At 40.0% G+C, this 25699-nt stretch overlaps 1 protein-coding gene across 1 annotated transcript in view; it reads left to right on the top strand.

The window, feature by feature from the left end:
- The window catches only part of LOC139213348 (seizure protein 6 homolog), a 63227-nt gene extending 42820 nt beyond the window's left edge, over positions 1 to 20407 (top strand). Inside the window, exons 5-16 of the mRNA XM_070844025.1 lie at positions 6436 to 6621; positions 7486 to 7654; positions 8207 to 8373; positions 8472 to 8666; positions 9503 to 9641; positions 17101 to 17297; positions 18055 to 18249; positions 19185 to 19376; positions 19498 to 19692; positions 19916 to 19954; positions 20050 to 20158; positions 20245 to 20407. Coding sequence (XP_070700126.1) covers positions 6436 to 6621; positions 7486 to 7654; positions 8207 to 8373; positions 8472 to 8666; positions 9503 to 9641; positions 17101 to 17297; positions 18055 to 18249; positions 19185 to 19376; positions 19498 to 19692; positions 19916 to 19954; positions 20050 to 20158; positions 20245 to 20407 — 1946 coding nt within the window. The remainder of the gene's footprint in view (positions 1 to 6435; positions 6622 to 7485; positions 7655 to 8206; positions 8374 to 8471; positions 8667 to 9502; positions 9642 to 17100; positions 17298 to 18054; positions 18250 to 19184; positions 19377 to 19497; positions 19693 to 19915; positions 19955 to 20049; positions 20159 to 20244) is intronic.
- The last annotated feature ends 5292 nt before the right edge of the window (positions 20408 to 25699 follow it).

The following is a 25699-nucleotide window of genomic DNA, read 5'->3' as shown; positions in this document are numbered from 1 at the left end:
ACAGAACAGGAAAATTTAAGTCTTCCAAAAGCATAACGATGGGTTAATTACAGCACTGGCATGCAGAGTGTTCTACGACGAAAATTATAATTCTACCGGTAAAATATATATTCTGACTTTTTTAACCGAGGGGTCAAGCAATGCAGTCATTTATTTAAGAGGGAAAATCATTTGTATGCATGAGCATCTTGGGTGCTAATAATGAAAGTTGGCACTGCACATGCAACCCAATGCGGACAACTTTAAATTGAACTTAATTTATGATGGAATTCAACTTCAACCTCTTTGCTATTTATTTGATGAAACGATTGCCATCATATATGACCTCTTTACATCCATAGGGCAGCTTTAATTGTCGTTTCATAATTTTGCGAAGCACGTAATCAATGGCATTGCTAATGGCAGTGATGTTTTACAGGAATTATTGATTGGCTGTAATTAATAAGCTAGGTTGACAAGTGAGGTGGCCAGAGGTCCTCCGCCACTGGCAGTTATCCACCACTTGCCACAACTTCTCTGTAGCATTGATGAGATGCCACCTCATGTCCAAAGTTATTTCTCTTTAATAGACTTTATTGAGTAAATGACCATTAAAAATCGAGTTTTTAACCCAAGAACATAAATATCATTAGCCCATATCATGGCAGTACTGTGGTCTGGCTTTCTACAACTGAATCACTTTCCCAGAGACAACACTATTGATCTTTCTGTGCTTTGGTACACAGCCAGGACATGAGGCATGGACTTAGTGACACTCACCCACAAGTCACCTGCTAACTGCCAGACTGTTGTCCTTTTAGTTCACCAAAACAACTGACAAGAGATGACTAGTCATCAGCACAAGGTTTTTTCCGTTTGGAAACGCATTTTACTCTAAATGTTGACGTAGCACGCAGCGTATAATATTCTCCAAATATGCTGTCATTGAATTTAACAATAACAGTCAACACTACATTCACGATTTGCGCTCTGTTATTAGTCACAGTATTTCATTATCTCCATCCCTCACCTTGCCAAGTTCGGTGTCATTCTAGTTCTCTACCTGAAGGGATTCAGTCAACGCTTGAAATACAACAGTGTGACAATTTATTAGGGCTAAATTGAAATGCATTTTGCTTGTTTGTCCAAATACAGTGGATAACTTAGTATTACCGCCATCCATTGTGCCCAAGTCAACAATATTTGTCCATTATTGGTTGAAGAGCAGCGTTTTCAATTTGAAATACTCTGGCAAATGAAAGATGCACATACAGCAGAATAAGGCTCATTAATGGAAGGGAGTGTGTGAGTGAATGCAGGAGTCGAACCAAGAGCTCTTTCAGGAAATGTTTACTTTCTTTAAATGATTTCCTAAAGTTGATCTCTGGCAACTTTTGACAGAGGGCTGAAGAAACTGTAAGTCATTATTGGATGCAAATTGCAGATTTGTGGTTCCATATTTGTTGACGTAAAATTCCTGAATTGCAGACAGGCGAGAGAGGGCAGGAAGTGATATAAAAAGAAGCACTTTATATTCACTGAAGGCAGGACAAATCCAATGTTGTTGCGCAGATAAGAGAGACAAAGAAAGAAAAGACAGACAGGAAGTGTTCCTCTTGAACTCTTGTGAACAAGTACTGTGAAATGACAAAAATAAAGTGAAAGTGTAAAAACATTAGCCCCTGATCAGATATCTTACTATTATGTATTGGTGCACACACAAAATAAAAAAAATACTTTCTAACTTGAAGCTATGTCATTTAAAGAAGGCTTTTATCTATTTTTTCCTCATTTATGTTTTTTATGGATGCCTATTTTAAAATACCAATGCGTGTCACCTATAAACAATATTTGTGAGATATAGCATTTTTGTCAGTAATGTTTCAGTAATGCTTTAGCCTGTGATGCCCTCCTCCATCTAAATAAGAAACACAGAAATAAAAATATGGGAATGCAGTGGAGTGATGCAGCATTACCACAGCAAGTTCTTTCCACTAGAACACCCTATCATCTGTTTGACAGTAAATGATATTTGACTTTAAATATTAAAGGTCCCAAATAATGCTACATGCACATTATAATGTCTTTTCAACACAAATATGTGTCCTTGGTGCGTCTAGAGACCCGCAAACTATGAGAAAAGATTGTCTTCTCTCTTTTTCTCCTGCTTGATCTTTTAGTAAATGTGTGTAAAAATACTCTGTTTAGATTTAGCTCCACTTATGATGTCATAATATGGGGATGTGTTGATCATGTGACCTCCTCGAGTCCTTTTCAGACAAAAGCTGAACGTTAAACCATATTAACCTGTTCTAGTAGCACCTCCAAACACAAGTATGAACTTTACAATGAGCAGAATATGGGACCTTTAATGTCTATTTATCAATTTTCCATGTAGGGATTCATCAGAGTGGCCATAACCATGGTGTGGTTTTGTTAAATTTGTTCTTGGTGAATCAGAAAGCATGCATATTTTATTATTATACATTGCAGCTTCCTTTCTGTAGTGGATGCTTTTTTCAACTTTTGCCTCTCTACAAAAAATGAAGTTTGATCTGAAATGCCAGTCTATACTGGCAATGTGACCAATGTGACCATGTCTTCTCTGCAACAAGGAAACAATGACTTAAGACATAAGCTCCACGTCTTTTTCCTGTGGTCCAACAGTGCCATCACCTAATCTTCCTGGCTGTCTGCGCTGTGGACCTATTATTTGTAATGGCAAAACAATCAGACTTTATGGGCCGGCACCGCATCTACTGGAATGGAGGCAGCACGTAATTTAATACTTCAGGAATTGGCTCCACTATTTTTGCCTCTGGCTCTCCCACTGTATGCTCAATAGGGATGTAAATGCTGCTATGATAATAGCAATAACTAGGTTCATTGGAGCTAGTGATAAACTATGAAAGGAATGGATGACCCAGGGGCAGTGTACCTCGTCCCTGTGGCTCACTGATTTACTGCAAAAGAAGGGGCTGTTTCATTATGGTGGAAACCAGTGGCTTGTGTAAAAGAAAAACCTCAGTCAATAGATTAAAACGTAGTAGATGAGGGCAGTTTCACAAGCCTTTATGGCCATTATGCATTTAAGGCCATTTCCCTCGTGTTTGAGCTTTAAGATTGATAGAATAATATTTTCTGAATATCCAATTTAGCTTCAAGGTAATGCTAGAAACATCACCAAACACTAACAGTGTTGTTTTTCATCGACAAAAGACCGACTGGAATGAAAGTACTTCAACTCCAACCTTCTTTTGAGTGTCTCATCTTGTGTCTAAGCTTGTCTATCAAGTGTGAACTTTTGCTTTTCTACATTTGGCTGCTGTTTTATCAACGGGCATGTGTCAAAATCATTTAACGGTTCATGTTTGCTTTATCAGGTGGATTTAGATTGGATCAGGCACGTTTTCAAACCATCTAAAAAAAATAAATAAAAAAAATGCCTTTTGTGTTGTGACTTTCAATTTCCTTAGCAAATATTAACTTTAAATACTGATAGGATTCTGCCATTTCTACCTCTTTGATTCGTGCCAAAAGGATGCATACTGCAGCAATTGAAGATACAGTTCTTTGATGTTCCATTTGATAAGACTCTGCTGCATGTAAAAAAAAAAAAATAGAATGAGGCAATGCTCAAGTCACTTTCTATAGGCAGGCTCATGCCAAACAACCCTTCAACTATGCAGCTGAAAATTGCTGTAGTCCACATTTTTTATTTTGTAAACACCAATAACCTTAATCATATTAACATAAGTAGATTAAGGTGTTTACACTACATGGCCCACGCCTGATTATTATCATAATTGCTTTTAAGACTGCAAATACATTTTCAACAGACAGGTCCTCCAGTATGACCTTTTCATTGTTGTTTTTCTCCTTCTATTAGCTCCTATTGAGGCTTTGCATATGCTCTATTAAACTGAAACATTTGGGACAACATGCAAATTTTGAGTAAAGTTGCAGCTTTTAAAAGGCTTCTGTGATTTTGCTGGAGCACAGTCAAACTGTTAATGTAGCACAAGCCATAACGGGTCCAATTATGTTACCATTTTGTTGTGAACATGTTTCCAGAAGTTTAAAAGTTTTAGTCTGGTCATTAAAGTGCCTTCACTAATGAGGTAGAACAGTGTGGTTATTAGACAGGAAGAGAAGGTTGTTTAATAGCTTCCATTACAGACTTGGTTAGTTCACTCCATTATCCATGTGAACATCATCCCATCCTGCACCACATGTTTAAAAACAGGACAAACAATGCAAAGCAAATGCAGGAACATTGATCTTGCCCTGCTGGAATCACGAGGCTTTGACAACCACTACAGAGCCAATTCCTCTCCCAGCTATCACATTAAAGGACCCACTATGATGTTCAGTTGATCAGGAACACTTCCATTTGTCACTGTGTTTGCAGTAGCTCTACGCTGCATCACACAGTGATGTTAATTACTATAGTGCTGCAAACACGTCTCTGTACATTTGCATACTGCATGAACTGGTAAACTGCAATTAATTAAGAAATTGAGTGTTTATAAACAAAGTTGAAGGTTGGTTATTAGGATCTAATCGTGTGTGTGTGTGTGTGTGTGTGTTTGAGGAGCAGAAGGGCAGAGAGAGAGACTAAAACACTTTGTCTGATTTATTTCACAAATAATGGAAAACACCCCCCCCCCCTCATATCTAAATGTGTATGGGGGCGCAGTGGTGGTTTGGAGGAGAGACAACATGGTCAACAATGCAACAATACAGCACACAGAGGATTATGTTGTGCAGCCAGCTGACATTGTTGCTGGTTTGTTTTGGCCAGAATTTGACTTTTTTTCAGAATGAATCATTAAGTCCTGGGAAATTATGTATCTACGCTGCAAAAATGCCCTTTCAAATTTGAGGCCAAACTTTCTAGATGTAAGCATTCTTAAAGCAAGTCATGATGTCCAACCACCAGAGGTTTAAAAACATCATATGAGGTGAAATAAAGATTATTTCCATTCTTGTTTCTGGATAACAACAATTCACACCAGTCATCCTTCCCTAACCAGATTTCAAACCTAGATTCTTCAATTTGGGAGCCATGTGTCCTAACCATTGAGCCACCATGCAAACCAACAATCAATGCTGTGAACCTTGTCTATTCATTATCAATCAGCATGTCCACTACTTTGATCCTCTAGTGCCACCATATGGTTGGCCTTTTTGGTTCTGAGTGAAATATTTCACCAACTATAGGATAGATTCCCTTTCATGCCACATGAAGAGGATGAAATCATGATCCTCTGATTTTCCTGTTGCACCACCAGTTAAGTTTTGATTTATGTAATGAAATATCTCAACATCTAGTGGTTGTACTGGGATGAGATTTGGTCAGACATTCACCTACAGCCTTATATGTCCGCAAGCAGCTGTGGACTTCTAGTGTTGTTTACCAATGGACATTGGGAAAATGTTACCTTTGATGACACTTTTAACCAATAATTTTACACTTACTTCAAAGTAAGGTCTTTTAATGAAGGTGTCTATCAGACAAATTACATCTTTGACCATGTAGGTGTAATAAATGTGCTGGTATAATATGTCGGGTAAAAATTATTTTCATCATCAAAAGCAAATGTTCTAGGTGGTCTAAATTAGCTCACGCAAACTAAATTCTCAACCTTGAAATTAGATATTTTATCACACAGATAAAGTGGAAAATATACTGTCATGTAAACCAAAAGACTAATACATTTTGTCTGGAAAATTCAGAGCATAAAATAAGTATAAAGGAAAACTTTTTGAGATTCTGTAACAGACATGTTCCTTGTATCTAGCTAAATATTACCCAGTATTAGCTAAAATCACTAATTAAGACACAGTTAGTGGCATTTACTTTACAGCCTTGCACAGTCAGCACCAGATAATCCAATTCAATCTCAAAATTAAACAAACTATATTTTAAATGTAAATGCGAGATTATCTCACTCAGAAACAGAGTTTTTGCAGTGATGCAGTTTGAAATTTTTACATTGAAAATGTCCCCAGGCCTCAGGATGCTGAAAGAATGTTTATGATGAAATGGTGATAAAAGTAAAGTTAGACTAAGGGGGTCTCTTGATAAAGCGTTTCATCATCAGGACCTACAGTAAGCCTAGTTATTTGCACTTTAATGACAGAGTTGTTAATTAGCGAATTAATTAACTGTGTTTGAATTTCTTCAAAGCTTTAATGTGGAAGTTTCTAGACCATCACCACCTGGTGACATAGGTTTGGACAGTGACTATTATACATTTAATTCAAAAATGAATTAGCGCATTTGTACAACACCAAAGTAAGTCAAAATAATGTATTTAATGTTTTTTAATGACTTTTAGGCCAATCACAGGCCACGGAGATGCCAAGAATATTACATGAAAAAAATATTTGTACCCATAATTAATTAAAACTTTTCATCTCTCTCCATCTATCTTTTTCTTTTCTACCCAGCGTTTGTGCTGAGCTGTGCGTTCCCCAAAGAGCCTGCTGGTGGAGAAGTTTCTGTGACACACCTCCATGCTGGCGGAGAAGCCTTCTTCCACTGTTTCACGGGCTACAAGTTGCAAGGTCCCAAAATGCTCACCTGTCGCAATGCAACCACACCCTACTGGAGCGGAAAGGAGCCCCGATGTGTGGGTAAGACAGAGCTGGCTCTTTGCCACACGTATTGGCAACGAGGTTACTGAACTGCAACGACTGAAATTTAATTATGCAAAAGTAAATCTCAGTCACTGTAGGTTTCCTCATACCTTTGGGTTAATTGGGATGTTGACTTTCTTTTTGGGATTTCATTTCTTTTTTGTATTCATTTACCTTCCAGTAGTTAACAATGACTGCGGGGCAGACTTCTAAAGCAAACCTCTCTTTGTAATTAAATTTGTCCTAATGTTTTCCAGGGAAATTTGTTCTATTATTATGGAGCAAGTTTATTTAGAATCTGAAATTTTGAAATATATTGTGGCCCGTTTTCTCTTCAGCCTTCCACTAGAATACAGGTGATTTTGATTAACGAAAGCTTTCACTGGGTTGTCTCCCACCGAGTTGATTAGTTACACTCTGAGGCCAAATGAGTATGTTTGCATGTGATTAGCAGCGTGAGGAGCTATTCTTTGTAACGGGGCAAAACAAGGCCATTGGACCTGGCTGCCTTAATTAGAACTGGGCCGCATGACTATCCCTCTCCTGCTGGTAAAGGCTCATCTGCCAGTTCCAGTCTTTCTCCGTGCCTGCCTGCAGCTGCTCTGAACTGATAGTGTTCCTGCTGCTGTTTTGCTGTTCTCTTTACAAGTCCATCACACACAGTCACACACTCTTGGACCCAGGTGAGCCACCAAGTGTAGTCCAGCCACAGTCGACTGGATATTGATGCAATCTGTGCTCTGACAGGGACTTTATTCCACTGCTCCCTCCCCCCTACCATGGCTGGTGCCATTACTTTCATCATCTCCTCTCCAACTCCTCTGTCTTCACTTTTCTCCCACTGCCTTTCTTGTCCTATAGCATCCTGTGGGGGAATGATAAAAAACGCCACCTATGGTCGCATCGTCTCTCCTGGTTTCCCTGGCAACTACAGCAACAATCTGACGTGCCACTGGGTCCTAGAGGCCCCTGAAGGCCAGCGGCTTCACATTCACTTTGAGAAGGTGGCTCTGGCAGAGGATGATGACAGGTGGTGTATGCACATATCTAAAATCCAACACACACGTCGAGAATAAGAGCGTTCAGTGAGAGTGCAAATTTGCACGTGTCCTCAGCTAATAGACCGAGCTTAAAAACTCATTCTCTGAATAACAATATGCCTGTGGATAGACCATTAAAACCGTCAAAGACTAAAAATAACTAAAATCTTTAGGGAGTGACAGATGAATTTGAAAGGACCTTTTATCATTATAATCCTTTAACGGTGTTCCATCAAGCAAATGAATTGAAGGGACTACAGAGGGTAGGGAGAGGGAGGAAACAGCAATTGGATTACGTTTTCCTTCAGAAACCACTGATCCACATGGCCATTGCCACACATGGCCATTCACCTCATTACTGAGTGGTGGAGGATGTTATCACGAAGTTATTACAGTCACAGCGGAACAGTGAGCAGCTCTCAGATAGCTTGTAACTTCTTTTTTATGCTTCTCCACCTTTCAAGTCTCACTTACATCTTTTTGAATCTGTCTTCCCTCTCTATCTGTGTGTGTGTGTGTGTGTGTGTGTGTGTGTGTATTAGACTGCTGATTAAGAATGGCAACAACATCGACTCTCCCCCTGTGTATGACTCCTATGAGGTGGAGTATTTGCCCAATGAGGGTGTGCTTAGCACTGGACGTTACTTGTTTATAGAGTTCACCACAGATGGGACAATGACCTCCACTGGAGCAGCCATCAGATACGAAGGCAGGTTGATGATGCAGTCTGCAGATGTTTCTAATAGTATACTGTAACATGTCTCTTATGTTTGATGTCACACTTTTTTTTTGTGTGTGTGTTCACAGCTTTTGCCAAAGGTATGTGCTATGAGCCCTTTGTGAAGTACGGCAACTTCAGCAGCAGTGACTCCACCTACAATCTGGGTACAGTGGTTGAATTCTCATGCGACCCCGGCTACACGCTGGAGCAAGGCTCCGTGGTGATTGAGTGCGTGGACGCACAAAACCCACAGTGGAATGAGACCGAGCCGGCTTGTAGGGGTGAGTCAACAGATTTCACCCGCTCGAGTGATTGTGCGACATCGAATCTTTTAAAAAGTGGGCTTTTAATGCGGCAGAACTTTGAGGCAGCAATGTCCGACCTGAGGACCCAAGGCTTTCATTGTCTGCTTGATCATTGCAGGAGTTAGTGAAGTCTTTTTATTCAAATATTAAAGACCACTGGCAGTTAACTCCATCTCCCTAAGCTGCTTTCCTCTGATCCACGATAAATTTCCTCTTAAAATTGTAACAATGATTTACTTTGACGTGTGTGCTTGCAGGGCAGATTTTAGAAGTGCTAAAGATTAAAAGGCATACAATAGTTGGCCTAAGATGAACACCGCCACGCTGCACAGACCACGCACCATACTAAATAGCTAACCCTGAGCGCTTCCCCTCTCCTCTCTCCCTCTCTCTCACACTCTTCCCACACACGACATGCTGACCTCACTCACGGTTTTTGTTGCCTGCATGGTCATTCTGCCACACCGCGAAATTGAAAAGCTCTCTAGTAGAGCTAGATATGAGAAAATTTAATTTCAGCTCCTGTGGGTCATGGTCACCAAGTCTTTCAGTGGTGGTATGCAGTTTTACAAGGTTCATGTCAAGGAGCCTGCACGCTTGATTTCAGCAGTGTTTTATTAAGCATTAAGACCGCGGTTCCATCTTATTTAGTCAGTTTATTTCTCTGTGTTTCCTTCACATTACAAATTGGATGATTCGATGTTTACTTTGCTTGTTAAAGTGATTGTAAGCTAAATTTTCTGTGACTTGAAATCCGTCGCAATGCATGTTTTTGCCTGTCAGCGTCAACCCGAGGTGTTTGTGTGTTGCAGCTGTGTGCAGCGGGGAGATCACAGACTCGGCCGGTGTTGTGTTGTCTCCTAATTGGCCTGAGGCCTATGACAAGGGACAGGACTGCATCTGGGGTATCCATGTGGAAGAGGACAAGAGGATCATGCTTGACATCCAAGTGTAAGAGACTGCACTCAGGTGTAAGGCCGAGAAATTACACATGGGAGGTTACGGAGGAGGTCAGATTGACCTCGAGATGTTGAACAATCCATCTCCAGACACAAACACGTGCACTCTCAGTTTCTTTCTCATCTTTTCTCTCACTTACAGAGACACACTATGACATCCACATGGGAAAGTGTTTCTGTGGTTGCAGTCACTAATTAGATTTTTTTCTCATCCGCTACATTAAGAATTCTGTGTAGCTTCCAGCTCGCTCTCTGACCAGATTAGCCAGTAAGCCTTCCTGCTCCCACTTCCCTGGTGTGTGTCTCAGAGTTGGCTTTGAAATGAATATGCTCTGGCAGTGAACTACTCTGAGCCACTTATCCAGCCTTCCCAACTGTAATTCAACACACATGCACACAGATGTCAAAACAGACAGATGTACACGCAAATATAAGCACACTTCATTTCTCCTTCACCCTTCACTCTTACTGTACATGAAAGCCCCCCCCCTCCAACATCACACACTCACACAAGCAAACACACACCCCTGCTTTCCTACCCAGCCCAAGTTACTGCTCTTAAATGAAGTGTAAATAATCTCATTTCTTTGCTTTCTTCATGTTACACTAATTCTCTTTCTTCAAAAACAAAGCAATTCAAGTGTGTGCAAGAGAATCTTATGTTTGTCTGCTTACCTAATATGGATTCATCTTTTTGCCTTGTCTGAGTGATTCCCACAATATTTCCATAAACATGCATCCCGTGGAAAGCACAAAACTACAGCATAAGTGAATTGCGTTATTGCCTGAAGCACTTGCACACAAGAGGGCGTAGAGAGGATCAAATTAAACCAGCGGGAATACCGCCTTAGGTTGGAGAAAAATAGTCACTGACAAATCTCAAACGGAGGCTACTGTTAGCTATTGGCCACGGTGGTTATTTATACATGCAGGCATTTTGCACCCTTCAGTTTTATGTTTGATTTTCCATGTTTGTAATTCATGGATGTATACGTCTGAGCAGTTGATGAAATCACAAGGGTTAGTTATGACAGGGTCTGGATACTGCGCAGGCAGATTGCAATCCACAACAGTAGCCAGGAAAAAGCAATTATCATAGTTAGAGTTTTTTCACATTTCCTTTTTTCCTTGGGTAGAAAAAAAAAACAAAAGAAAACATACTCTCAACAATATGCATTGATATTTCATTCCATTAAAGTGAAACCAAAGATTCTAATTACACATCTTTTTGTGGTCAAGAGCAATATGTAAACACTTAATGAAGCATTTTGTTAAAGAATGAAAAAACAATGTTAATAGGCATGAAACAATATAAGATAAAGCCATAATGTGCTGTGCAATCTTCCTTTGTTGAAGTAAATTAAACATTTCCATTATCTGTGCGGTGGTGCAGCAGTGTTTTTTGGGACAATAAATAAATAAATAAATTAATAAATAAGCTCCTTGTTCACTTCGAGTTGGACACAATTTGGGAAGAAGGTGGTCACACACACAATACTGTACTTAAATTTGGCTTTGTTCACTCACCCTGGATCCACATAAATTAGCAAACACATTATCATTGAAAACATCTTAGAAATATAATTATATAATATCCATATAATCAACAAATATACATACATATATATATATATAACATTGGACTTATTATATTAATAACAAATATTAATTGTCATTTTTTAAATGATAGAGTCGAGAGAAGGTTCAGTGGAAGTGTGAATGGTTTCTCAGCAGGTTTAGTTTTGTATACGGTTGCAAAGTCACAATGCACACACAAGTTGATCTCTCAGGCTTACAGCAACTGAGATCTGAGCCGTCCCTCAAATATGATCCACAGATCAAAGGGAAAATGGCATCAGAGGATACCAATAATACACAATGTCTGAATATCACACAGGAGTTTGTGTGACCCTGCCTGCCTCCCTGTTCTTTAGCTGGAGATTAAGACTCAGTGATTAATGTCTGATGCTGAAAGCCAGCCAGTGCACCTAGGGTAAAAAAGATCAGAGGGGATTTTTTTTTTCTCTATGCAGATTTAAACAAGTTTGATTTGAGGTAAACTGATTTTCATTGAGAGATCTTTTTAAATTGCACAAGCCTTAAGTTTGTTTTAATCCTAGCCACAGGAGGCCGCTCGCTGTAAATTAATGGTGCTGTGGCCAGCTCTAGTTTATCTCAAGGTTGGTCATGCGTGGCCTTTCATAGCAGCAGAAACCCACAGCTTGTCTGATCCCCGCAGACCCAACAATTACCCTCACGTCTCGTCTGCTCATCTTGAGAATAGCGTTCCTAAAGGCTCGGCCAACGTGCCGTTTGTGTGCAAGTGTGTTTGTGTTCATGTGTTGTGAATGTTGAAGTGACAACAGGCTCTTGTGGATGAGAGTTGTCTCATTATAAGGGTGGGCACACACACTTTTCCACATTAATGAGAATGTTTTCTGTATTATCATTCATCACCGTGCCTGTGCTGGCAATTACAGAGGAGCAGTGTGCATAATGAGGACTGATTAATTAATTTAGGCCAAACAGGAGGGCTGGCTCTTTGCTAATTAGCATGGAGCAAGGCTCGAGCAAGAGCAGGAGACAAGAGGTTACAGCTGATATTCCCACCTGTGGAACACAACGCAAGGTAAATGGTCCACATGTTGTTTTTAGCATTCAGAGTATAGTGTATGTAGAAGTACACAGTGAGGACGTCTTTTGCCGGTACAGTGGTAATTATGTTCTGTGTCAGTTTGCTGGGCAGAATCTGTTTAGATCCAGGCATGCTGGGTTTATAGCGCCCTCCTGTGGAGACCGTGAGCATTAACATCTGTGTGCTGTAGGTGCCTGAAACCTACCAGCTCTTCGTTGCTTTTTTTGTGAAAAACGGAGCCTTTTTTGCCAAGGAGAACAATGCAAATGTCACATATGTTTATGAGGAGATGTAGACGGTTGCCGTTTGAAAGCCTGACACTGAAAGCAATTTCCATTCTGTTGGAGTTAGTGGAGATTTGCTGTGCTCCTTAGACTTAACTTGACAGGTCAGTGAAGGTGACAAAATGCCTAGAGGCTGGTACAAAGCCCAGCTGTCATCTCCTCATCATCTGCAGAATTGAGCTGGTGCCATTGGTATGCAGAGGAGCTTTCAGACATCAATCCTTTTTTAAATACACCCCTGGAACTTAGCAAACACCCATGCTGGTCGGTTGGGGCGTGTGTGTGCATGCGTGCGTGTGTGTGTATTTTTTTAAAATAATGTTTCGTGCATTTGCATGCTTTGCTGTGAGCATTATCCGCATTAACGCCTGTCTTACACCCTCACACATCACCATTTTGACATCACTTTGGCTATTAGTAGATCAAGGCTCACATTAGTCTTAGTTAGTCAAGGTAATTTGGGTAGGGAATTATTTAAGTTGATTGTTTTGATTGTTGAATTTCAATTTTTTTCAAGAATGAAACAATAAAATACACAAAACAGTATTGAAATGAGCACTACTGTAGTATCCTGACAGTAATCTGACAAAACATTTTTACTCTTAAATAGAGAGGAAAGATGAACAAAGGAACAGACAAAAGCCAGAATGCTAAATTTGTTTTAGAAAATCAGTTCAATTTGCAACACAGGACAGGGAGTGACTGCTTTCCTGTCTGGAGGGGAGACTATTAAAAAGGAGACAGGTGGGGTGACATTTGGGTGGAGCAATTGCCAGGTTGCCACAGAGATGGCAGCCGAGCAACCTGTGGTGACTCACTACAGAGTGCTGCGTAAGTCTGGACTGGAGGCACCATGTGTCTGGCATTCTCCTGTGTTGACAACAGGATTTTGAAAACACTTCAAGCAGACAGTGGAGCAAATGGATGGTGTCAGTTGGAAAATTTAAAACCAAGGTCGACTGCAGCATTCTTGATGAATTAGAGTGACAGGGGAGACTATTTAGGAACCCAGACAGGAGGAAAGGTTACAGTGTGTCAAGGGGGAAAGCGTGCGATTTGCAGATGCTGCCGACTATCAATCTAATGTTTGCGGATATGGCTGCGGTGTTGGCCTTGCGTCTTGTCTAACATCAGATCAAAATTCCTCTTGCTGTTGTCAGTTGTGAAATAACTGCTGAAGAGAGGCGAAACAAGCTATAGAATACACGTTGTGTAGTAAGATACACCAATGTGAAAGTGCATTACAGTATTAAGAACTAGGCCTGTCTAAAGAGTGGCAAGAATTCAGCAGTAACAGCTTGTGATGTATTTTTGTGGTGAGTTTGGTGAAACGCAGAGAACGCAGGTAGTCACACAGTAAGATTGTCGAGTGAAAAGTACCACATCCCTCCCTCTAGGGTAGTCTGAATGGCCGGAGACCTTTGGGAAGAGATAAGGTGAAATACAGTACAATGATCAGGTGAAACATGAGCAGTAAGTGGAGATGTGGAGATGCAAACAATTTGGCTTTGGCGTTCCTCTGTGGACTTCACTGATTGACCCCCCCGTTTTATTATGACAACTATTGTGACACTACTACTCTTACTGCTAATGAAAATCTCCATCGTCTGTAAGCAGTTACTAAGTAAGATATATATATAAGATATATATAACAAAGAATTAAGAGCCCATAGTATAGAGAATTAATTAGTTTATTCTGTTGATTTCCTTCTCTTTTTTTGCACTCAAATGTCATTTTAAGAAGCATCATTTCCATATATGCATGAAGTGTTCCCACGGCAGTTTGGAAATGGAAAATGGCATTATTATTCCTGTCATTTCTGTCCACAGCTCCTGATTGTTAGAGAACATGGAGGTGCAAATTGTCCCTATAGCTGTCCAAGTCACCAGAGAGAGCACCTTGTCAGTCAGCACCTCATTCACTCTCATTCGTGCAGCCCGGCATCTATTATTTGTGCCCATCAGGAGAGGCTGGAATTTAGTTTTGTCCAAATTTCAGCACCAGCACTTTGAACAAGCAGAGATTGGAATCCAGTCAGTCAATGAATATACATCCTGTGGGGCTGATTACATAAATTACTGGTTAATTCTGATTGTCACTATAAAAAGGTAGGATTCGTACCAAGTCTGGGTGATTTGTGGATTTCAACTGTAGCTTGTTTCTACTCAGAAGTGAGGTGGAAATTCTGTGAATAAGAGATTAAGGAGAGGTAAACAGACTGTGGTCATTTTCTTCCTCCTATCATCATAAAACTCTATCAGTCATAGATAAAGCAGCTCTATCACTATTGCTGTGTTTGTTAGTCTGGCGATCGATCAGCACGTATTGCCTTCTTGACGTAAAAACAAACAACAAAAACCTACAACCCATCTCAGTGACATGTGTCAGACAGGTGTCGCTCACAGGGCAATCAATGTCAGCAGAGAAATGGAGTTCTTACAGAGGTCATTCATTTGGCCAGCAAGCCCACTGACATCCATTTGTCCACATGTTAGGAGCAAACAAACACAAAATAGCAAAATCAGTGATTAAAATCCAATGTTTCAAAAGTAAAATTTGACGTGAAAAGAAAGTGCTTTTGCTCCTCTGTGGCTTCACACCCAGGTGATGCCTCATCCTCTCTTTAACTCAGAGGACAATAGGACACGTTCTTGTCTTTTTTTTCAACTTATCTTCAAAACATTTTCGCTTGAGATCACTTAGCACACGCAAAATACACTTTACCGTGTAATATGTGATTTATGCACTGAATCGAACATTCATTTCTTATGTCTTCCATCCTTTAAAATCCATCCAGAAGTGCTCTTTGTTCATTTAACCTTAAACAGAGTTATTGCTTATTTTGAATGTGTTGAAATGCATTCACTCTTTTCCACTTGGTGATTTTTACTCCATGATTTTCTGTTTTGAGTTTGTTGGTTCCCAGAATGAGAATATATGGATGCTTGAAGATTTCACCTCTCTTTGAACTCTTTTAATTGCTTTATGACTTCACTGATTTGAATCACCTGTCTGCTACTCTACATAAGACTCTTAATGTGTTGTGTGTGTGTTTTTTTTTTTTTTTTTAAATCCCCAGCCAATGTATGCTGAGGCTTTGATTTGCATACTTGAAAAGCAAAGCTTGCATCAGCGTTATAAGAGTGAAGCTCTCGTGTCATCTTGCCTGCAACCTTGCTAGGGGTGCATTTCTATATGCAGTGTATTTAATCTGAGAACAGCAGCAAGCAATTGTCTCAGAGCCCACAGTTATTTATTTGCTGAATATGTGCTGCTAAATTTGACCGTAGCTGATTACACAGCTATCTGTGTATACAAACATTTGTCGTAAAAAATCACAACTCAGTACTAGATGACATGACATCATAGACGTGTGCAAAGTCAAAGTAATTCAATGGACAAAAGGGATAAATACAAGGACAAAGACATGTATTTGAGAACAAGTTGTGATCACAACTGTGGCGGAAAGAGGAGCTGAAAATGTGAATTGCTATTTGCATTAATGCAATGGAGAAAAACTTTTTTGGGGGGGGCTTATTATCTGTTACCATTTTGGGAAAACAGTGGTTTCCTGAAAATAGTTTGTGCTCTTGACTGATTGCTCGATAATGCACAGTAAATAGTGGTGGAGAGCGCATGCAGGGGAAAGGTGATTCATAGCTACAGAAACATTGCTCCTACCTGTCACACGCATGAAGAATGGCATTGTGCTATCATTATTGTTTGTGCAGTTTTGCTCAGCAGAGCTTGTGAAGATCAACACAGAGTAATCATACAGCCAATGTGCACTTCTCTTTTGACACCTTGGGCTCGGTGCACATTGAGAACAACTAGTTTCCCCTGCTTACTGTATCGGCAGGCAACCATTTTTCATCCTGCATGTGAATAAATGTCAAGCTTTACTGATGCTCCATGCAGGGGCAAGGACATATAAATCTCCAAACTGAAAAGGTTAATGCATTTTTAAGTTAATCAATTACAGCCGAGATTCTGTCAAACAGTATCTTGTTGCCTCATTCCTAATTTGATGTGAGAATTCCGGTTTACTTGGCTACATTTTAGATGTTCAGCTCATTTATTGGATATTTATTCAGGCATTTCGTCTTAATTATTTGTCAATAATCCCGGTTGCCATATGTTTCAACCATTTCTGTATAGGTCTAGTGACTTAAACACCATATTATGCTCCTGTATTTGCAGATGTACATTTTGGTACATATTCATGAGAGCAGTGTTTGGGGCGAAGAGCTCATCATGAATTATTTAATGTTTACTTCACATCAGATCCATCCAATATAAACAGAATTAATATTTCCCCAAGTACTGCTGACATCACCTCATGCCATCAGCTCTTGCTTTCATCAGCCAAAGATGATACCAGTTCTTAACTGTTAAAGCTCTGGGCAAAATACACAGCAAACAGACCACATATCCACAGACTGGGTCATTCTGTATAGCTGTATGTTACACGAGTGCTTCATTTGTATGAACAGGAAGCAATGTAACCTTTTTTTTTATATGTCTGTTCTAGTCTCCATGTTGGTAAGAATGACCTGCTGACTTTCTACGATGGTGATGACCTGACAGCGAACATCCTGGGCCAATACAGCGGCACACGGCCACACTTCAAGCTCTATACATCCATGGCCGATGTCACCATTCAATTTCAGTCAGATCCTGCCACCAACGTCTATGGCTACAACAATGGCTTCGTGGTCCACTTCTTTGGTAAGACTGTCGTTTTAAAGAAATTAACTTAATTTTCCTCCTTCTTTAACTGCAAGACATCATTATTTTAAGACATACTTGTGAGATACTCTGTGTAAAATTGTCAAATTCCCTCTGCAAGACAGGCAAGAAACCAAAGAATGGTAACAAGCGTGACATACAAAATGTTACTCATACCTAGATCTCAGCAGGCAACCAATTAGAAAAAAATGTCTATTTACTCCCTGTGTGTCTTTGCTTCTTTCTCTTGCTGTGCCTCTGCGTGTCTTCTGGTTTATCCCAGGTGCACAGGATTAGATAACAACAAACACAGAATCACAATAATAGGGTACACTTCAACATCTGCTGGTTTTGCCCAATGCTTTGTGTTCTTAGCCATGTCTGCTGCAGTTAGGGAGGCATAGATTGACTGGTGCCAAACCACATGCTGTGCTCTTCCCAGCAAACATCACAAGCCTCTATTTACATTTTCCTCCCAAACTGCTGTTTAGTACAAACAGAGCAGACAATTTTACAGTCTTATTCATGCTCTGCAGAGGAGGTTGTTGCACGTTAATGCAAGGATTTCCTTTCCTCATCATGTGTCCCTTTGCAATCTTGATCCCATGTTCATTACACAGCAAATGTAGCATTGTTAAAGTACCATCGTCTTTCCTCACTGTGCAATAGAAATAAGTGGGATTTCTGTAATTCTTAATATTTCATTTCCCATTCTGTCTCTCCTCTCTCCTGCCACCAATTGCACCAACTGCAACAGAGGTTCCAAGGAATGACACCTGCTCCGAGCTGCCGGAGATCACCAACGGCTGGAAGAGCACATCCCACCCTGACCTCATCCACGGCACCGTCATCACCTACCAGTGCTACCCTGGATTCGAGCTAGTGGGCTCTGAGATCCTCATGTGCCAGTGGGATCTCACTTGGAGTGGTGATGTACCAAGATGTGAGGAAGGTAAGGGGAAACACACGAAAGCTACTTATTTCTCCATTTGTCCTCAACGGGGGGGGGGAAACGAGTGAGAGTAAGGTCTTGCCGAATTATACTCTGATCATTTAGGTATTATAGTGAGCGGGCTAGATTAGGCAATAAAAGTCTCATTCTGTCAGTGAATTTAATCTGCACAGTTCACTAGTTTTCAGAATGGCTGTTTAGCCGGTTTAGTCAGCACAGCTCTCAGTGCATGCATCAGCTGAGTCTGAGAAATATCACCTTTTGACACACAGCCCACAGTTGGTGGTGATCATATCATAAACATCCGATCAGTTACTTGAATACAAAAGAAAACTGAATGCAGTATAAACACAACTTAAAAAGACATCAAATATAAAAACAGATTCAAAGCAAATCGGTGCTGGATAGAGACTGATGATATGTGGAAAAACAGAGTATTTTCATCCTGTTAAGCATCTTATGATAGCAAACACTGATGGTGTCATATGTTAATTTGATGCCAATTAGTACCCATTTCAAGCCCTTGTAAACTGTAGTGTCCGTCAGATTGTGGCTTTCATGTTGCTGACACATTTAGCTGTCTAATGCCGCTAACCAGCATTTTGCCCATGACCCTCCTTAATAGACAACTGTGATTTGTGAACTCAAAGGGGAACCACCAATCCGTCACTGATTATACACATCAGAGTCTTAGGAAGTACTGCATATAAGTGTGAATAGTGCTTAATTATCTTGTGTGGCATTAAGACACATCCATGAAGTACCTATTTGGAATGAACCTTACCGACCTATCTGTCTCTATCTTACAAAAGTAACATTACAAAGATAATGAAAGTAATTATTTTCCTTTTGTTAAAATGGTATTTTGTATTACCGCGCTACTACTACCACCGATTGCAATGGTGACATCATCATTTGTTTCTGTAATTTACCAGTTATGAGGTGCCAAGACCCTGGGAACGTTGAGCACAGTCAAAAGGTGACCGCAGGCAGCCGCTTCACCGTTGGATCTACAGTTCAGTTTGTCTGTAACAAAGGCTACATCTTGTCTGGCAGCAACATCCTCACCTGCTACAACCGAGATTCAGCCACACCCAAGTGGAACGAGAGGCTGCCCAAATGTGTCCGTAAGTCACAGAACTCAAAAAACACTCTGTTAATGTGCTTGTTGCTATTTATGTAATCAGATGAGTGAAAAAAATACGCAACAATATTTTTGTAAAACAAGAAATTGTCCTCTCCTCTCAGCTGAAAAGTATGAGCCGTGCAGGAACCCTGGAGCTGCCTCCACCAGCGTTCAGACCTCTGAAAAGGCCTTTTACCAAGCAGGAGAGATGCTGACCTTCTCCTGCCACACAGGCTATGAGCTGCATGGCGCGGCCACCATCTACTGCATCCCTGGACACCCGTCGCAGTGGAATAGCACTCCCCCCGCCTGCAGAGGTAAACCATGCCCACACACTGTGCAAAGTTTTTAAAGAAATCACACAACATTTGGAAATACAATGCGACCAGGCGCCATTATTAGGTGTCATTGATTTTGCTCTTGTTTGTGAATGCCTGGGCTTTGTGCCTACTTTTAGAGAAAAGTGGAATTAATTCACCGTGCTTTGTGTTACACAACTCCGGTCCAAACACTGACCAAACTGCAATTGTGTCTCTGTAGCATCCTCAAACCAATATGTGAACAAACACAGGCAAGATGGTGAGTCATGTTTTGAAACACTGCAGTATTAATATATTGATATTTCTCTTTTGTGCATATTTCACAGAAATAATGCCTGTTTTGTTCTCTTGTAGTTGTTAATATGGATTATGGCATGGAGGGAACCAATATTGCCCTCGCAGTTTTTATTCCAACTGCAATCATCTTGGTGGTCGTCCTTGGGATTTATGTCTACTTTGCAAAGTAAGTAGTAACTTTTAACTTTATTTACTTCATCTGGAATATAATGAGCCTTGACGGGATGTTCTCTGTTTCTCTCCTCTGCTCAGACTTCAAGGGAAATCTATCAGAATGCCAACATCCTCGCCACCGTATGACAACATGACAGAAGAGTCAGCTTTTGACAACCCTATATATGAGAGAGGAGTAAGTACGGATCACGTCATGAGCATGCAAGACGTGGATTCACAGAACACCAGTGTGCTGTCCTGATCCGCTCCATTCTGGCCACACCGTCACCCTTGTGTCATCTCATGTTTCACCAGCAGATGGCGCCATCTGCCTCACCTTTCATCACCACATCATCACCACGACCGAGTGGTCCTGGTTGATGATGTTCCTCATAAAAATAATAAAAAGCGGGACATTTTTTTCCACACCTCATTGTGTGATCAGGTCATTTTTGCATCCTGAATATTTTGGTCTTCCATCCTCCTTGAGGAGTGAGTTTGAGGTATTTGACTTGCTGTGCATCATTGGTACAGTATGTCATTTCTTACCCATACCATATGAATGTGTCATGTTGTATACGTGTACATTAGCTCGTATGTGCTGTTACTGTACCTTCGATCATTGTTTCTAACTGACTGATTAATCATGAAAATACTGTATATATATATATAGACTATACTATAGCCTATGTGAATGGTAAATTTATGGATGTAAGTCATCTCTTGTTGATTCTTTTCTTTCATGTTCTGGTCTCTATTGTGACCGGAACGCCCTCTTGTCTTTTTTTTCCCTGCACCTTCAGCACTGGCAGTCTCATTCTAGATATTAAAGCCTGTCACTGTCCACTTTGGCTGTACTGCTGAAGAACTATGAGGTGAGACCTCCCTCTGATGCTGAGAACACATCTCACTCACTGTCACCGACCCTTCTGGCATATAGTTTTCATCACGTCTCCCAGCTTGCCACATGTTCTGGCACTTTACACACATAGTTTTTTTTTTTTTTTTTACAACTGACCCAATCATTCTCCTCATTCTCCCTCATTAATGACGACTGTACCAAACTACTAGTCAGAGTTTGAAACACAATGTTGGTGCTGTCATAAGACATGCAGCCTCTTAGGAGTTGAGAGAATTCTCACAAGAATGAAAGCTCTGGACCGTATTGAGTACCTTCCTTGTTTGTTTTCAGTTTAAAAAGCTTTAGGCTATTTTTTTGGACTTGAATCCACACCTCTTCCCCTTGTATCTCTCTCATTCTGACTTCAATAAAGTTGATATAGTTATGCTGTCACGGTACACAATTGTATATGTGTATGACTTCAACATCTATGTCACATGCATAATGTTCATATTGTGTTATTAGTGTTATAAAGTATACAGTAAAGGCACTTTTATTTTGTGTATATAACTATAACTAATAATTTTGTTATTTTCTTGTTTCATATTAAAGGATTGGTGAGATAACTTAAGTTGACAACAGATATAAATAAATGTAGACATAAGGGAAAAAGAATTGTCAGGTTAGGGTCAGATAAACCCTCATTTATAAGGAAGCATTTTCAAAATACTTGCAACCAATATTAAAACTGTTTCTGGAAAAAAAAACTTTTTTTTGTCCAACAGTAGTTAAATTCATACATATGACGTTAATCACTGGTGAAAATTTTAGAGATGACACTTTTGATAATAAATGAAGATTAATAGTAGTTCACTGTAAACTAACAGATCATATGATGCAGTTATGTTTGATCTTGTCATGGTAAATCCAGATAGTTTCTCATTGTCTCATTTCATTTTTAATTTCCTTAAAATGTGCAGGATAATACTGATGAGTCCTATATATTTTGTAATAAATCATCACTATGCCAGCACTATAGAGTAGATTCATTTTTCCATCCAAACCCACACAGGTCATTTTGTATGTTTGTCAGATCACAAAGACACAATTGAAGTTTTAATATTGCAAAGTTCATTTATCTGTATTTTGAATGCCTATTTTTTTTTTTTTTGCGTCACAAATTGTACTATCCTCTATAACTCTGAGTCCTTTATAACTGATATATTTGTCTTTACAGGACAAATGAAAAAAGATTAAGGGGTGTCCATTTAGAGACCTTAAAGCAGGAATTGCTCAAGCTTTGCCTTTTGGGACCCTCTCTGCACTGCTCATCCTTTCCTCCAAACCTTTTTTGTTCCCAAATGATTATTATCCATTTCCCCTTTATCCTTTATGTGGATTACTGTAAATATGTCTTTCTTTCCACGGTCAAATCTGTGAATCTGTGGATCACCATGGTGATATTTTTATAAAGTAAATTGCTGATGACCGTCAGTGATTGTATGTTTTTGAGTACTTTTTGATGCCCCAAGCCAGTAGCAATTAGAGATTGAGGGACATGATTGTTGAGATCTACAAATTCCCCATCACCCAACACTCTTTGGAAATTTGCTATCATTACTTACTTTTCTTTGTGTGTATGGGTCTGCTATTTGTAAATAAACTGCCTGTCCAATATGAGTGCCTCACGACTGACTATAACCTGACATGTGAAAATGTTTGTAAAACTGAATATTTCGTTTAACTATTAATTTGTATTTACAGGCCTGACATCCTTAGCACTCCGCACTGTGTTCAGTCTTTTCCATCATACAGTTTCTCTTCGAGACACTAAAACAAATGATGCCGGATATTTTCCTACAAGCTGATACGTGGTTCCAATTGCATGTAGCCTCTCAGATACATGTTCTCATATGGGACCCATCACCTATGCATTACTTTATTCATATGTCACACTGTAAAGACTGCCTCAAAGGATAAGTAGCAACTTGTTCATTTGTGTATGTTACAAAATGTGGTTGCACCTCAGCATTAGCAGACCCCCTCAGATAAAACCCAGTGATAACATACAGTAACCACATGATTTGCCTCACTTACTGGTGCAGGCTGTTGAGTCAAACATCAGATTCCTGCAATCAACATTACAATTGTACAGTGTGGAAAAAGAAAACCTTATGTTACGGGTTTTTACTTCAGGTCACGTCGTTGTAGTGCTTCTGCTTGTGTTGACAATTGTAGATAGACTTCATATCCTTTGTGCGTATCCTTTACACTCTAACAGATCGTTCTTTTAGCATCGCAGCTGGTGCAACCACATCCAGGACACCAAATCACCTTCAAATATCTATAATCCTCTGGTTAATAATAAAATAAAGTGCTGTTTTAAAGTATTGTCATTGACTCTTTGATGAGTGTTGTTCATGGTTAAAAACATACAATTAACATATTAAAACATGCTTTACCTCAGACAGTAACGTTCCTAAATGTAAATAGTAGTTCATGCTGCATGTATTACCTTTTACAGGTATGTTTTAGTTAATCAGCCTATAATATTCACATCCAGTTAAGGTCAAGTGGGTTTGTGATGCTTTAGATAGAGAGACATTCACTGTGACGTTTGACATGTCACAGTGAACTCACAGATTTAAATGTTCAAATCGACGAGGGCTGAAATTCATTTAGCTTCTTAGGCTGGAGGCTCCTATTGTGCAAGCTGTAGAGGAACACCTGAATTTAACAGACCCACTGTTGGCGTTATGCGCTACACACACATGCTGGTGCTGTTAAGAAAGGCCTCCTGGAAATCCTATATTATCTAACATCATTGATTTCCATCCCAGGTGCAGCAGGGAGATTGGATAGATTTAAAATAGGCTCCTCAGGAAGTCACTTTGACTTGGTCAAGCACTAGAAGCAGCAACATAAACTCCAGGACCACCAACTCTGAATGAACACTAAGTGTGCAACAAGAACAGAAATGTTCATCAGATGTCTCCGTGGTGCAAAGTAACCTCAGTGTGGCAGGCGGCAGATGGAGAGATTAAAGGTGGGAGAGGAGCTTCTGTAATGAATTCTCTTTCAACTTAACTTCCTTCACTGATATTCTGATATTTTGCTAGTGAACAGCAGTGGGTGTAACATTAGGTAAGGTCTTGTAGCAATCTGCACATCTAACTCGCTGTTGTGTTTGGGGGGCGCACATAACGTTTACAGGAATGATTCAGTTTCTGTTGGTCTCAGAGGGCAAATTGAGCAAAGGCACCATCAGTAGCCTGTTTGCATTCAGCAGCCCAGCTTGGATGATCCCTGCCGGCAATATCCTCTTGCACTCCTAATGCAGCCGCAGCCTCTGCCTCACTCCACTGCATTTCTTCGGCCCTATACTGCGGTTTGAATAAATATGGAGTCAGCAAAACAGTGTACAATGTGTCCTTGTCCACAATATCCTTTGCACTCATATATTGGGATGAATTGTCACTGTTTGTAGCTAATGTAGCTAGTTTGCAGTACAAGCAAAGAGAACAAGGACGTTTCTGAGCGGCACCTAGGCCCCCTGCCTATCTTTGACCCTGAGGCAGAGACTGGAAATCCAAGCTGAAATAGCTTGTAGTTCGAGAGATTGGAGTGGGAAGCTCTGGGTGCAGGCAACATGGAGGAAAATGAAACGTTATTCATTTGCTTATACTACCCAGACTGTAATGATTAGAGGCAAGCTGAAAAAGGACACTGTTTCAACCACTAATTTCTATAATTGAGGCATAGATTTTTTTATAATATACAAGTAAAACCCATGACAAATAGTGTGAGGGAGTGGAGCGCCTAATACAAATTGTTATACAATTATTTTCCTCTAGGTGGCAGCAGAATAACAAGAAGTGCATGAAGCTTCAAGCCTCAAGCCTCAAGCCTTTGTTATGCTAGTGATGTAGTTCTCATTCAACTTATATTTGTGCATTGAATAATACAGTGTATCCTCTTCATCTCTGCCCATTTCTATTTAATGTCTTACAACATTTCTAAACCTGTTATATGGAACACACACAATTCTCATTGAGAGAGGAGGAAATTACAGAAATGGCTGGGAATGGTGAGAATAAATGTAGACTATGTTGAAAGTATTGTAGACAGTTCAGATTCTTAGACACAAAAAATAGTTTGAGTAGGTTTATTGAATGGACAGAAGAGCAAATTGTCCAAGCTTATAGTTAATTATAGATTAATGCTAGCAGGCAACAAAAACCTGTCTTACACATGCATAGAGAAACCAGCGCCTCAAATCTTAAATACAAATCTACCAGAAAGGCTCTGCACACAGGGAATGCCATGAAGCTTCTTTACACTGTCCTAGCAGCACACGACATACTAATCTGTATTATGTATTGAATTCAAACTATGGCTCTTAAACAAATGAAGACTTCAACTATTCCACTGGGGGATCCACCTGCCCTGCCAGATTAATCCAGAGACTCTGGCCCTCTGATTTAACTTGCATTATGGTAAATTATGTCTCGTAGAATTATTGATTATATGAAGTGCAACCAAAAGATTTTATGACCATGTCGAGACTGTGGTTTTTGTGCCTGTGTTTGTGTGGAAGCTGCTTTGTCTCAGCGGATCGTTGGGGTGCAGTCACGCGTGGTTTCAGCTGAGCTTTCACTCTGATGGCACTGAGCAGTTTGAGCCATTAAAATGTAAATTTCCTGTGCAGTCACT

The sequence above is a fragment of the Pempheris klunzingeri genome, chromosome 14, assembly GCF_042242105.1.
Source record: "Pempheris klunzingeri isolate RE-2024b chromosome 14, fPemKlu1.hap1, whole genome shotgun sequence".
Taxonomy (NCBI): Eukaryota; Metazoa; Chordata; class Actinopteri; order Acropomatiformes; family Pempheridae; genus Pempheris; species Pempheris klunzingeri.
The sequence above is the reverse complement of the archived record's forward strand: the minus strand, read 5'-3'. Positions and strand labels throughout refer to the sequence as shown.